A 14,721-nucleotide genomic window follows, 5' to 3' on the forward strand; every position below is an offset into this window, starting at 1 on the left:
AGCAGCAGCAGCAGTGAGCGGCTGTGGCAGCAGCAGGGAGAGGCTGTGGCAGCAGCAGGGAGAGGCTGTGGCAGCAGCAGCAGCAGTGAGCGGCTGTGGCAGCAGCAGGGAGAGGCCGTGGCAGCAGCAGCAGCAGGGAGTGGCGTCTGTTTTCACAGTGGGCGGGGAGAGGGAAGGAGCTCGGTGGGCGTGGCCTCACGGAAGCCACGTGATTGAACGGAGGCTGCAGCTGGTTTAGAGATGGTCCAGTGATGAGAGGACTCGCTGCAGTTGATTAATGTATATTCTTGGTTCTTTCGGTAAAGTCACGTAGAAGGGAACTAATAAAATAATAAAAATATAAAACAATAAAATTCTCACGACGTTTCGACTGCAACACAAGCAATCATCATCAGGTGTGAAATCCACACTTTACCGAAAGAACCAAGAATATGAATCCCTGTAGTCACGAAAGCTTTAAATCAAAATTGATGAATGTAGTGAATATCGTATTCGTATTGGAAGTAGGCGAGCAATGGCACAAACCCCGATGCAATAAACAACGCGAAGTCGAATTGTGACTCTTGGGGCGTCGCGTTGTGGACGTGAATGTCGTGATCACGGTACCCATCGCTCGGGCGTGGCTCGTGCCGCCACGCGTGTGCTTGCTGCGTGTCATTTGTCACAACCCTACGTGTATCTATGTAGACGAGGCATTAATCGGCACTCCCCATGCTGTTAGCGGGTAGCTTCCCCTTCGCGGCAACAGGGGACGGAAGTGCGATTACGCGAATGTAAAGGACCGTGGCCCAAGGAGCCAACGGCAGTCCCTGGGAGAGGGATCCTGGGGACAAGATCCCCAAACCCCGGGAGGGGGACTGGGGGATGACGTCACCTTCCAGAAGGCTCTGGAAGGGGGGCGTAGCTAGGGCGGAGCCAGCCACGGACCTGTATAGAAGCCGGTCCTCTGAAGGGTTCGGCTTGGTCATCTCCAAGCCGTGGACTGAAGACCTGGGCTGAAGGTAGGACCCTGGACCCCAAGCTACAGGGTCCTATCTTCTGAGGGCCGGAGCTGAGTGAGGCCGGCGGTCGGGTCGGCGTGGCCCCCCCTCGGGCCCCTCGCCGGACGGCTCCGAGCCGGCGTGGCCCAGTGTTGGGCGGCAGTGTAGGCCGGAGGCCGCCTCGGGCATTGCGTGGAAGGGGCCGCTACCCCTTCGTGTTCGGGACCCTGTGACAGAGTAGTGAAATAAACATCGTGTGGCCCCACAGAAGGTCTCCTCTGGTTATTGACCCACTACATATACACGTGTGTAAATATCCAGCTCACTCATTTATCCACTCAACTCACCCACTCATTTACCTATCCATTCACCTGCCTACTCACTCACCTACACACTCACCGACTCACCAACACTACACACTAACTCGCCTACACACCGACTCGCCTACACGCTCACCCACTCACCTACACGCTCACCGACTCACCAACACGCTCACCCACTCACCTATTCACTCGCCTACCCACTCGCGTAACTCACCTCCCCACTCGCCTCCTCACCCAGGGGTCCCCTCCTCCTCTGCATCCCGGCCTCTAACAGCGTCACCTGCTCGTGCTGCTCTCCCGGCCCTGCCGCCGGCGATCTCGGCCCACGTGGGGGGTGGCCGAGCGAAGAAGCCACGAGGAGGTGGTGGTGCGACCTCGAGGCGCGGGCAAATTCTGTGCGCGACGCACCTCGGACGGCGTGGGGAGCGGTGGCGAACTGCGCCGACCAACTCCACCGGCGACAACATGAGCTCAAATCCCCAGCCCACGGCTCTCATCAGTGGCGACCGCTCTGTGTGATCCTCGGCGCGCTAATTCTGGGCCCTATTCCCACCACCACCACCGCTCCTCCGGCGAGGATCTCTCTGGTGACAGCAGCAGCAGCAGCGGGGGTTGTTGTTGTTGTCCAGGAGCTCCGTGCCAATGTGCAGGTCCTCCTGCCGCTGTCGCGACGGGAGAGAGGGCTTCAGGCTTCAGCAGGGAGAGAGAGAGACTCCGTGTTGTGCCGCTGTTCCTCTGCTGCAGCAGCGCAGGCCACAGCGGGTTCGCTGTGGCCCACGGCGTGGCCACAATGGTCGCGCCGCTGTGACCCGTGTCGGTCATGTTCCCATTCATGAAGCTGTGGCACGGCGATGCTCTGATGCGGTTGGTTGTTACACCACTGGTGAGTGGGTGGGTGAGTGAGTGGGTGGGTGAGTGGGTGAGTTGCTGGTTACACTACGAGTGAGTGAGTGGGTGGGTGAGTGGGTGAGTAAATGGGTGGGTGAGTGAATGGGTGGGTGGGTGAGTGAGTGGGTGGGTGGGTGAGTGGGTGGGTGGGTGTGCACTTGTGGCTGCGTGTGCACGTGTGTACGTTTGTACGTAAGGCTGCGTGTGTACGTGTGCACGTGTGTAGGTGTGCACGTGTGTGCGTGCGGCTGCGTGAGCGTGGTGACGCGATTGCTCCTGTGGGTGTTGAAGGGAAGCGGTCGCAAACCGCCTCCAGGAAACTCGTCCGGCTTTGTGAGTTTTCCCCGCACTCGAACTCGGACTCGATCTCGAACTCGGCCGGGCGAGTTGAGCGGCGCTCGCTCGCTCGCCATGGACTCCCGCTGGGCTCACTTGCTCGCCATCGCCCTCGGTGAGTGGCCGCATCCCCAGAGCCGCTCGACTCCCGCGCGGAGCCACCGCGCCCCGCACGCTCGGTGTGACCCACACGGAGACGCACATCGCGGCGTGCTGCTCGGTCCCAGGCGGCCGCTTTAGAGGATCGCCCCCCCCCCCGGCTGCCCCAGACCGGCGCTGATCGTAGCCCGACCCGAGCGGGCGGCTGCCCCACGCGACGCCGAGCCGCTCCGCGATGATGATGTTGTTGATGTTGTTGTGGATGTTGTTGATGTTGTTGTGGATGTTGTTGATGATGTTGATGTTGTTGTCGGCTATGACCTGCGGCTGTCGAGGCAACGAGGGAAGAGCGCCCGAGTTGTCGCCTGCGGGGTCGTTCTTCATCCTGACGCTCGCGCTCCACGCGGTCGTTTGTGTTTTGAACGACGCGATTTGTTTTTAATTCAGTGAAGCATCGTGCAGTGCGTGTGAAAGTGAGTGTGCGCGTGTGTGTGTGTGAAAGTGAGTGTGTGTGTGAAAGTGAGTGTGCGTGTGAAAGTGAGTGTGCGTGTGAAAGTGGGTGTGCGTGTGAAAGTGAGTGCGTGTGAAAGTGAGTGTGTGCGTGTGAAAGTGAGTGTGTGTGTGTGTGCGAAAGTGAGTGTGAAAGTGAGTGTGTGTGAAAGTGAGTGCGGCCGGATCGAGGGGGCTAAACGGGCGCGGCACGGGCTGGAGAAGAGATGGAGTGATGTGGTACAGGAGGATGTGGAGCTGAGTGGACTTGCCGATGACTGGTACCAGCGGTGTCAAGATCGGCCTCTGTGGAGGAGGCTCGTAAAGGACGCTGCTGGGCAGTTGGAGGCAGTCGCCCTCCAGCAACAACGGAAGGCGGAGGAGCGACGCTCACAACAACGAGCGGAGCGCCGGGTGGCTAAAGCACAGCAAGTTGGTACAGTAGGGGGCACAGGTGGTGCATCAGCCAGTCATCTCGGTCATCTCGGTCAGTCGACCCGTGGCACCTGGGTCTGCCCCGTGACCTCCTGCCAGCGGGCGTTCGACACTTCCCGTGGCCTCAAGGTGCACATGGCCTGGCACAAGCGTCGTGGTGACGTCACCGCCACTTAGTGGCGAATGGCGGTTGTTGTTGTTGTGTGAAAGTGAGTGTGCGTGCGTGTGTGCTCGTACATTGCGCATGGAACTGAAGGGAAATTCCGACGCGACTACGTGCGTGCGGTGAGCCCACATCACCGCTCGTTACCCGCGGGCGGAGGAAGCGTGCAGACGAGTCGATAGCTCGTCGAGTTTCCTGCCCAGATCCCCACTCGCAAAGCGCCGCCACGGCCGGAGTGGGACCGACGTGAAGAAGTCGACCCAGGACCCGTGCCCATCACGCAAACAAAGAACCCCCCCCCCGTGTAGCCGTGAGCAGGCTGCTGTTGGGGCAAGCGCTCTTAGCGGGCAGCACCGGTCACGGCCGACCCGGCACCCGATGATGATGATGCGGCGTGGCGAGCACAACGCTCAGTCCCCGAACCAGGTACTCAGTTGAGGCCGCGTCGACCTAGGGGAGGCCCAGGACCGGTTCAGATATTCTAACCACTGCACCACCGCTCGCACGCAGCCAGCCAATAAGACCGCACTCAAATCTTCTACACGCTGACACACACGCGCACACACACACACGTGTGTGTGGCGTTAGAGAGGTGCGAGTCTGTGTGCATGCGTGTGTGTGCATGCATGTGTGTGCATGCGTGTGTGTGGGCATGCGCGTGTGTGTGTGCATGTGTGTGCATGCGTGTGTGTGGGCATGCGCGTGTGTGTGTGCATGCGTGTGTGCGTGTGTGTGCATGCGTGTGTGTGTGCGTGTGTGTGTATGCGTGTGTGTGTGCGTGTGCGTGTGCATGCCTGTGTATGTGTGCGTGTGTGGAGCCGTAGTGCGGCTACCCGCTCACGGCCACCACCACAGTGACAGCGATTACCTGAACCGGTCCTGGGCCTCCCCTAGGTCGACTCCGCCTCACACGAGTCCCTGATGCGGCGTGGATTGTGGTCTGGGATGTGACCCAATGGCGAATTCATTTGTTTTGATGACGCTTTTGTTGTTGGCGTCTTTTTGGTTTGGTGCCGTTTCTTAATTAGTTTATTCACTTTTGATTTTGCTTGGTTGCAGTTGGGGTTTCATTTGCTTGTTGTGTGTGTTGGGATTCTTTTGCGCCGTACGTAACCAACGGCGTTCATAGGATTTGGTCTCATAAATGACGCGATATACATTGCAAGTATTGTTATCATCGCCGGGGAGACGAAGGCGGCCGGGCGTGGTGCTGGCCACCCACCCCTCGTGTGCCGTGCCGGCCTTCATAGGTGCTACTCGCTAACAGCACTTGCCCCTGCAGTCTGTTAAAGGCTACACGGGGGTCTTTGTCTTTGTAGGGGACCGGCGATGTTGATTGGGGGTGGGGGCACCGCTCCGGGCGATGCGCGTCCACGCTCACCACAGGCTCATCAACGTCCTCATCATCACTGGCATCGCATCATCATTGCATCATCGTCGGCATCATCATCACTGGCATCATCATCGTCGGCATCATGATCAGCGCATCATCATCATCATTGCATCATCATCATCATATCATCATCATTGCATCATTGTCATATCATCATCATCGCATCATCATCACCGCTATCATCATCATCATTGCATCATCATCATTGCATCATCATTATCATTGCATCATCATCATCATTGCATCATCATTGCATCATCATCATCACTGGCATCGCATCATCATCATCATCACTGGCATCGCATCATCATCACTGGCATCGCATCATCATCACCATCATCATCACCATCATCACCATCATCGGCATCATCATCATCATCGGCATCATCATCATCACCACATCATCATCATCGTCGGCATCATCATCATCATCACATCATCATCATTGCATCATCGTCGTCGTTGGGACCTCACGCCGCTGGCTGAACGCTCCTTACAATGAACACGCGGTGGGGGGGGGGGAGACGTTCTGATTCATGTTAAACGCGGGGCTCTCGTTCAACAGTGATTGCCATGGCACTGCTGATGATGATGATGATTGCCATGGCACTGCTGATGATGATTGTCGTGCCACTGCTGCTGCTGCTGATCACACGTCCGCGCCTCCCTCCCCGCGCCACGCGCAGCAGCAGCAGTGAGCTGCGTGGTCTCCAGCGGGCGCGCCACCCAGCCGGCGGCGGTGGTGGTGGTGGCCCTGGAGGGCACCAGCGTCACCCTCAACTGCAGCGCTACGCCCCCTCCCGATCGCTCTCAGGGGAATCCGCAATTCACGTGGAAATTCTCTGCGGCCAACTCGCAAGACGCGGCCAAGTGGGTGAGTTCGGGCCCGTGCCAAGGGCGCTGAATTTTCGCGGTGGACAGACGGAACCGGGGACTCGTGCAGTGTCGGGTGGTCTATAAACAATCTGGAGATCTCGACACTTGAGACGCGTAGAGCGACACGGGGACGACGACTTCTAGAGACAAAGACGGCGTCGTGTGTGCCAGTCTCTCTCTGATTCCACTCTCTCTGATTCTAATCTCGCTCTGATTCCAATCTCGCTGTGATTCCAATCTCGCTCCGATTCCAATCTCGCTCTGATTCAAATCTCGCTCTGAGTCCACTCTCGCTCTGATTCCAATCTCGCTCCGATTCCAATCTCGCTCTGATTCCAATCTCGCTCTGATTCCAATCTCGCTCTGATTCCAATATCGCTCTGATTCCAGTATTGCTCTGATTCCAGTCTTTCTCTGATTGCAGTCTTTCTCTGATTCCAATCTCGCTCTGATTCCAGTCTCGCTGTGATTCCAATCTCGCTCTGATTCCAATCTCGCTCTGATTCCAATCTCGCTCTGAGTCCACTATCGCTCTGATTCCAGTATTGCTCTGATTCCAGTCTTTCTCTGATTGCAGTCTTTCTCTGATTGCAGTCTTTCTCTGATTCCAATCTTGCTCTGATTCCAGTCTCGCTCTGATTCCACTCTCGCTCTGATTCCAGTCTGCTCCAATCCTCTGTCCGGGCTGCCCCATCGCAGATCATCCGCCACCAGGCTGGGGACTCGTGCGTGGCTCCCACGCGGCTCGCGAGCCGCATCGCGTGGAGCGGTGGGAAGCCCTCGCTCGCCGCGGCGCACCTCGTGCTCGACCCCGTGTCCGCCCGCGACGCGGGGACGTTCAGCTGCACCGTGGCCGGGACGACCGTCAGCTCGAGCCTCCTCGTTACGGCGCCCGCACCGACAGCAGCAGCGCCACCAGCAGCAGCAGCGCCATCACCAGCAGCGCCACCAGCAGCTGGTGAGTGTGGCTCTTAGCAGGGATTGCCTGGACCACCGAAGGGAGTAGACGCAGGCATACGCCCCGACTAGTCGACGCGTCCGACATGCGCTTGTCCAATGTTGACCCGCTCTGGCGGTGGTGGCCGTGGTGGTGGCCGTGGTGGTGGCTACACTGCTGCTGCTGCTGCACGTGGCGGCTGCTGTGAGCCGGCACTGTGGAGGCAGCAGCGAGGGTTGGTGGGTCACTGCACAGATGTTGCGCAATTCCCTTGTCCACGTGGACATCGTCGAGGAGTCGTGCCCTGGCTCGCAAGGGGAAGGCTGATGTAGCGCCACGGCTGTAACTTCTAATTGAGGTGGCTGAGCCAGGCGATGCTGCTGCTGAAGCGGGAGGCTGATGGGCGCGCCGCTGTGGGGTGGCCGTGCCGTGTCCGTGCGGGCGCGCAGATCTCCAATGTTGCACCGTGGCCCTGGCCGTCGTCTCCTGCTTCCTCTGCCTCTTCTCCGGGATCCTCACCGCGCTGCTGCTGCGCGGGACCCGCTGCTGCTGCGGCTGCCTCTGTCAATGAGCCGGGCGCGACGAGGCCGACTCCCGACTCGGCCCCTCAACCCTCGGCCAGAGCCCCTCCCGAGGATAACGGTGCAAATCATCATGGGGGGCGATTGGCCCGGGCCCCGCGATTCGGGGGGCCGTGCTTCGCCGTCACGGCGTCAGATGTAATGCTACCGGTTTATTTTTTAAGGCGTTGTGGGGGGGGGGGGCACGCGGGGAGATTTTCCCCAGCCACCCCCCCCCATGAACTGTCCTGTCCTCAGCCTGCCTATAGCTCTTCCTGGACGTCTGTAGAAAGAGCTTTAACGCTTATCGGATTCCGCCAGTCTACTCTGATAGAAGCGCACGACTGTATCCGTGATGAGCGCTGCACTTTACGTCGTTGTCGTGCAGGGGGCGCTGCGAACATCCACGCGCCCCCCGCACGAACGACGGAGGCGCAGGGGCAGACGCTCGATCACGGTGGAATCGATCTGCAGACGGCGGCGGTCTCCTCGCACGGCCAGCAGCTCCGTGTCGCGTCATCTCGATCCCGCAATCCCATGAAGGTGAAAGTCCGCATCGAACCGTGCCCCCAGCAAGGCCATCTACTTAACGACGAGAGAAAATTCACACGAAATGTCATTTTCAATGAGGTGTTTTAATGAAGAAATAAAATTGTCTAATTCAAAACATAATACAATTCAAAGATGTTTCATTTTAAAGCTTCAAAACGGGGCATCGGGTGCTTGTGTGAATGCGTCGTTCGTGTGCAACTTTTTTCGTGACTTCCCTGGCCGAAGGCCGTAAATGGTTGTTCGTGGATGCCTGTGGATGCCTGTGGCTTCCACGAACAACCCCGAGTGGGTGAATATTCTCTGATTGTGATTCTCCTACCCCGAAGGCGATCCCCCGTGACTGTAGCCATGTACAACAGCGTCATTTCTTGCGTGAACACTCATGTCTTGAGAATAGATGTTTGTGTTTAGTTTGTTGTCCTTCCCCCGCATCTCCGACTAGCACGGTTGGCTACGTACGGTGCGAAAGAAGTTCCACGTACATACGTAATACCGTTAATGTCACGTGACAACGTTGCTCGCGTCCCCGGTCAGAGGATATGTTTGAGATGCATTTTGGGTAATTTCTTCAATTACGGTTTGAGATTTTGGAAATGAATAAAAACATCTTCTAAATATATGTAACCTGTGTGGCTATGTACTTGTTAAATTGTGCATATTTTCACGCTTCAGTATTATAAGGAGAACCTCTTTAATATCTTTTGAACATATTTTTGTATAAAGTGGGGAGGTGTGATGGAGAGCCTTCACGTGAACACGATCACTAATCGATTCGTTTCGGTGTGATCGATCCCGTGTGATCGATTCCGTGTGATCGAGTCGGCGTGTCACGCCACCGATGTTAGAATCGGCTCGGAGTGGCGCAGGTGAGACGCTGAATGAGGGAGCTCCTTCAACATGTGACTTGTAACCGTGAGATCAACACTAGAATCTAAATTAATTGATGAGGATGAAGTAATAATTAGTCTTTGGGCAGTGTTAGTCTATGGGCAGTGTTAGTCTATGGGCAGTGTTAGTCTATGGGCAGTGTTAGTCTATGGGCAATGTTAGTCTATGGGCAGTGTTAGTCTATGGGCAATGTTAGTCTATGGGCAGTGTTAGTCTATGGGCAATGTTAGTCTATGGGCAGTGTTAGTCTATGGGCAATGTTAGTCTATGGGCAATGTTAGTCTATGGGCAGTGTTAGTCTATGGGCAATGTTAGTCTATGAGCAATGTTAGTCTATGGGCAATGTTAGTCTATGGGCAATGTTAGTCTATGGGCAGTGTTAGTCTATGGGCAATGTTAGTCTATGGGCAGTGTTAGTCTATGGGCAATGTTAGTCTATGGGCAATGTTAGTCTATGGGCAGTGTTAGTCTATGGGCAATGTTAGTCTATGAGCAATGTTAGTCTATGGGCAATGTTAGTCTATGGGCAATGTTAGTCTATGGGCAGTGTTAGTCTATGGGCAATGTTAGTCTATGAGCAATGTTAGTCTATGGGCAGTGTTAGTCTATGGGCAATGTTAGTCTATGAGCAATGTTAGTCTATGGGCAATGTTAGTCTATGGGCAATGTTAGTCTATGGGCAATGTTAGTCTATGGGCAATGTTAGTCTATGGGCAATGTTAGTCTATGGGCAGTGTTAGTCTATGGGCAATGTTAGTCTATGAGCAATGTTAGTCTATGGGCAATGTTAGTCTATGGGCAGTGTTAGTCTATGGGCAATGTTAGTCTATGGGTAGTGTTAGTCTATGGGCAGTGTTAGTCTATGGGCAGTGTTAGTCTATGGGCAGAGTTAGTCTATGGGCAGTGTTAGTCTATGGGCAATGTTAGTCTATGGGCAGTGTTAGTCTATGGGCAGTGTTAGTCTATGGGCAATGTTAGTCTATGGGCAGAGTTAGTCTATGGGCAGTGTTAGTCTATGGGCAGTGTTAGTCTATGGGTAGTGTTAGTCTATGGGCAGTGTTAGTCTATGGGCAGTGTTAGTCTATGGGCAATGTTAGTCTATGGGTAGTGTTAGTCTATGGGCAGTGTTAGTCTATGGGCAGTGTTAGTCTATGGGCAGAGTTAGTCTATGGGCAGTGTTAGTCTATGGGCAGTGTTAGTCTATGGGCAGTGTTAGTCTATGGGCAATGTTAGTCTATGGGTAGTGTTAGTCTATGGGCAGTGTTAGTCTATGGGCAGTGTTAGTCTATGGGCAATGTTAGTCTATGGGCAATGTTAGTCTATGGGCAGTGTTAGTCTATGGGCAGTGTTAGTCTATGGGTAGTGTTAGTCTATGGGCAGTGTTAGTCTATGGGCAGTGTTAGTCTATGGGCAATGTTAGTCTATGGGCAATGTTAGTCTATGGGCAATGTTAGTCTATGGGTAGTGTTAGTCTATGGGCAGTGTTAGTCTATGGGCAGTGTTAGTCTATGGGTAATGTTAGTCTATGGGCAGTGTTAGTCTATGGGCAGTGTTAGTCTATGGGCAATGTTAGTCTATGGGTAGTGTTAGTCTATGGGCAGTGTTAGTCTATGGGCAGTGTTAGTCTATGGGCAGAGTTAGTCTATGGGCAGTGTTAGTCTATGGGCAGTGTTAGTCTATGGGCAGTGTTAGTCTATGGGCAATGTTAGTCTATGGGCAATGTTAGTCTATGGGCAATGTTAGTCTATGGGCAGTGTTAGTCTATGGGCAATGTTAGTCTATGGGTAGTGTTAGTCTATGGGCAGTGTTAGTCTATGGGCAGTGTTAGTCTATGGGCAATGTTAGTCTATGGGCAATGTTAGTCTATGGGCAGTGTTAGTCTATGGGCAGTGTTAGTCTATGGGCAGTGTTAGTCTATGGGCAGTGTTAGTCTATGGGCAATGTTAGTCTATGGGCAATGTTAGTCTATGGGCAGTGTTAGTCTATGGGCAGTGTTAGTCTATGGGCAGTGTTAGTCTATGGGTAGTGTTAGTCTATGGGCAGTGTTAGTCTATGGGCAGTGTTAGTCTATGGGCAATGTTAGTCTATGGGCAATGTTAGTCTATGGGCAATGTTAGTCTATGGGCAATGTTAGTCTATGGGCAATGTTAGTCTATGGGCAATGTTAGTCTATGGGCACGCGCCTGCCGCGGGTGGCCCAGGTGGCCACTGGGCTGACCACCCTGGGCAGGGCTCATTGCTCGCTGTACGAGACAGAAGAGAAGAGGGAACTTGTGCCGGCGGGGACGCGCACCGCGGAGATGGAGCGACGACATTGGCTCTCAGAGCTGGAATATTCCTGCAACTCGCATCGCGGGTCCGTTGGGTGATGGCTACGGCTTGGGGAGGCCTTCATCCAGCAGTGGATCGACAGAGCCGCCTTGGGGCAGTGGTCAGGGTTGGTGGATCATGCAAAGATGTTGCGAGATTTCTTTCCCGTGCCCCGGCTCCCCAGGAGAAGGCGCTATAGCAGAGTGCGGACTAATCTTCATCTGTGGACGGGATAGAGTGTTTCCCCCTCGCCCGCACGCGTGGGTATTATCCACTTGCTTCGGTTTCCTCCCACATGTAAACACACCCGTTAATATAGTCCGATAACGCCGTAGTGTAGAGAGGACCGCAGAGCTTGGGCAACGGCCGGTGGTGCCGGCTCCCCGCTCCTCGCCTGTGGCTACTCCTCCTCCTGCCGCTTGAGCCCCCCCCCAACCCCCACCGCTCTCTCTCTCTCCACAGGGCGGCGCGGCGTTCCGAGGCGGCGTTGCTTCAACTCGGAGTTTAATTTCCCGTTCGTCGCCACGAGGGGGCGATGGACACACGTCGCCCCAGGCGTGCGGAGCGGCGCCCATTGGAGCCGCGGGGGTTGGGGGGAATCCCCGTCTCGGTGACCCGCCACAACACGTCACCTCGCCACAACACGTCACCTCGCGACACAACACGTCGCCTCGCGACACAACACGTGGCCACGCGTCACAACACGTGGCCACGCGCCACAACACGTGGCCACGCGTCACAACACGTGGCCACGCGCCACAACACGTGGCCACGCGTCACAACACGTGGCCACGCGCCACAACACGTGGCCACGCGCCACAACACGTGGCCACGCGCCACAACACGTGGCCACGCGTCACAACACGTGGCCACGCGACACAACACGTGGCCACGCGCCACAACACGTGGCCACGCGTCACAACACGTGGCCACGCGCCACAACACGTGGCCACGCGACACAACACGTGGCCACGCGTCACAACACGTGGCCACGCGACACAACACGTGGCCACGCGCCACAACACGTGGCCACGCGTCACAACACGTGGCCACGCGACACAACACGTGGCCACGCGACACAACACGTGGCCACGCGCCACAACACGTGGCCACCCACTCCGCCACCGGGGAGTCCGTGACAGCGCCATGCCGCGTGGCTATGGAACGTGTTTGTTCCTGTTGCCTCTTGCTCATCAGATGCCACTCGTGAGACTGTTCCCGCGCCCTCTTCACACAACGGGTGATGAGGAATCGAGTGAAACGTCCATAATAGAACTAGTCGGTCGTTAGAACGCGATCTAAGCCAAAACAACCTTCATTCTAGATGATATTGGTCGCGAAAGCCGACGTGTGAACCCCACGTTGAACGCGTCACTCATTCTCTTCGGGCCCCAGGCTGTCAACAATATCCACTCCAATATAATAATAGGAAATATCCACTCCATCTCTCGACCGGCCTCTCGGCTCGTGTACTGTGAAGACGGGCCATTGCCTGCTATATCATAAACTGCGTGTGTATTATGTGTGTGTTTGTGTAACGTGTCTGTGTGTGCACCAAGGCCGTAGCCATGGAGTCAACATTGGGGGGGACCAAATCTTCGAGGGTGTCTGGGGGTCCCAACCCAGGAAAAAATATCTAAATTTGAAAACTCATTTCCTGCCTAAAATAAAAAAAAATTCAATAACACGTGGGATGACCTTTTTTGTATTTTTTACAATGTCTAATAGTGTATTGTATTTCACTGCTCTGTTTTAACTTTTTTTTGACCATTTCCTGTTTCATTGTATGTAATGGCAGAGATTAGGGATTCATAAAGTACAACCATAACCACAATCATATAAACATAAATCTATGCGTTGATTTATATGAGGACAAGTTCAGATATTGTGGCCAAGGTTTAGCAAGTTGTTATTTTTATTTACGGAGCATAGCAATTATGTTTTTATAGCAATATATTGTGGTGGGGGACATTTTGAGCATATTTGAATATGGGGGGGGAGTGGAGCATTGCCCGAAACGTCACCGATTCCAAGTCCTTAAGGCCACAGCGCTATTGCCACTGAACGCGTTGAGTCTATCAGCCACGTTACTTGAAATTTGATGTTTCTCAGAGAAACTACTTTACCATTTGCGTGTTGATGACTTATTTGCAATATGTTATTTAATCCTCATCCTCATTTTTGCTAAATATTTAAAAGATAACTTTGTGAAACACTCTACGCGTGATTTTTCGCCATGTTTTCCTCTTCTTGTGTATTTGTTGATATTTGACTTGCGACCTCTGGTGTACGTTGTTTCGCTTTCCTGGTAACCGACTCTGCTTTCGTTGATGAAGCCCGATTCAAGAGCTTCTTAGGCCACAGGGTACTTCAAAATAGACAAAAACTTTACTGACACGTGACTTATTCTATCCAGCAGTGGATAGACCACGGCTGGCCCATCAGCCACGTGACTTATTCTATCCAGCAGTGGATGGACCACGGCTGGTCATCAGCCACGTGACGTGTTCAGGCCAGCTTTGGATGGACCACGGCTGGTCATCAGACACGTGACGTGTTCAGGCCAGCTGTGGATAGAGCACGGCTGACGTTCGAGTTGCGACGGGGTCGCAGAGACCACGCCCACTCACTGGGTGACGTCACCGCCCGGGTCTCTTTAAAAGGACGCGCCCCTCAGTCTGCACAGAGAGAAGAGCCAGAGGAGAGACACGTGGAGAGACACACAGAGAGACACACAGAGAGACAAAGAGACACGTGGAGAGACAGAGAGACACGTGGAGACAGACAGAGAGACACGTGGAGACAGACAGAGAGACACGTGGAGACAGACAGAGAGACACGTGGAGACGGACAGAGAGACACGTGGAGACAGACAGAGAGAGACCCGTGGAGAGACACGTGGAGAGACACGTGGAGACACACAGAGAGAGACACAGAGAGAGACACGTGCAGACACAGGGACACTGGGAGACGGAATGGAGGGCGCTCTGCTCGTGCTGCTGCTCGCGACGGGTGAGTGTCGGCGCGGAGGATCCGTCTTCGTTGTGCTGTGCGCGTGTGTCTGTGTGCTCACCTGGCCGGGTACATGTGCACCTAGCCTGGTACAAAGTGTTTTGGTGGAGTCCATATTGTTGTATAGACGTGGTGCATGAATGTGTACATGGGATGCACGACACACGTGTGTGTGTGTCCTGCATTAAATGCATACAAACACAAAGACAAAGGTCCCCCGGAAAGTCTTAACAGATCATTGTGGCAAACGGTGCTAGCGAGCACGTGATGATGGCCGGCACGGCACACCAGGTGGCGGGTGGCCAGCACCACGCCCGGCGGCCTTTGTCTCCCGAGATGCGATGTTTACCCATCACACCAGGTACTCATTTGAGGCCGAGTCTATCTAGGGGAGGCACAGGACCTGGTTCAGATAATCATAACTGGTGTTGGCCGTGAGCCGGATTCGTAGCGCAGTGCGCTAATCACTGCGCCACCGCT

The 14,721-nt window shown here is 54.7% G+C and overlaps 1 protein-coding gene across 3 annotated transcripts; it reads left to right on the forward strand.

Moving 5' to 3' along the window:
• Positions 1–2,457: 2,457 nt before the first annotated feature.
• On the forward strand, positions 2,458–8,650 carry LOC144737194 (uncharacterized). Of its 3 annotated transcripts, none has more exons than XM_078619915.1 (4): positions 2,458–2,642; positions 5,796–5,980; positions 6,682–6,940; positions 7,369–8,650. In XM_078619915.1, exons 1-4 carry the CDS (start codon positions 2,603–2,605, stop codon positions 7,488–7,490), a joined length of 606 nt encoding a protein of 201 aa, XP_078476041.1. In that variant the 5' UTR covers positions 2,458–2,602; the 3' UTR covers positions 7,491–8,650. The 3 variants fall into 3 exon arrangements, with proteins under 3 accessions (XP_078476041.1, XP_078476042.1, XP_078476040.1); XM_078619916.1 differs by having other exon boundaries at positions 5,799–5,980; XM_078619914.1 differs by having other exon boundaries at positions 2,461–2,642; positions 5,793–5,980.
• Positions 8,651–14,721: the final 6,071 nt, after the last annotated feature.

The sequence above is a fragment of the Lampetra planeri genome, chromosome 65 (assembly GCF_965212315.1).
Source record: "Lampetra planeri chromosome 65, kcLamPlan1.2.h2, whole genome shotgun sequence".
In the NCBI taxonomy this organism is placed as follows: Eukaryota; Metazoa; Chordata; class Hyperoartia; order Petromyzontiformes; family Petromyzontidae; genus Lampetra; species Lampetra planeri.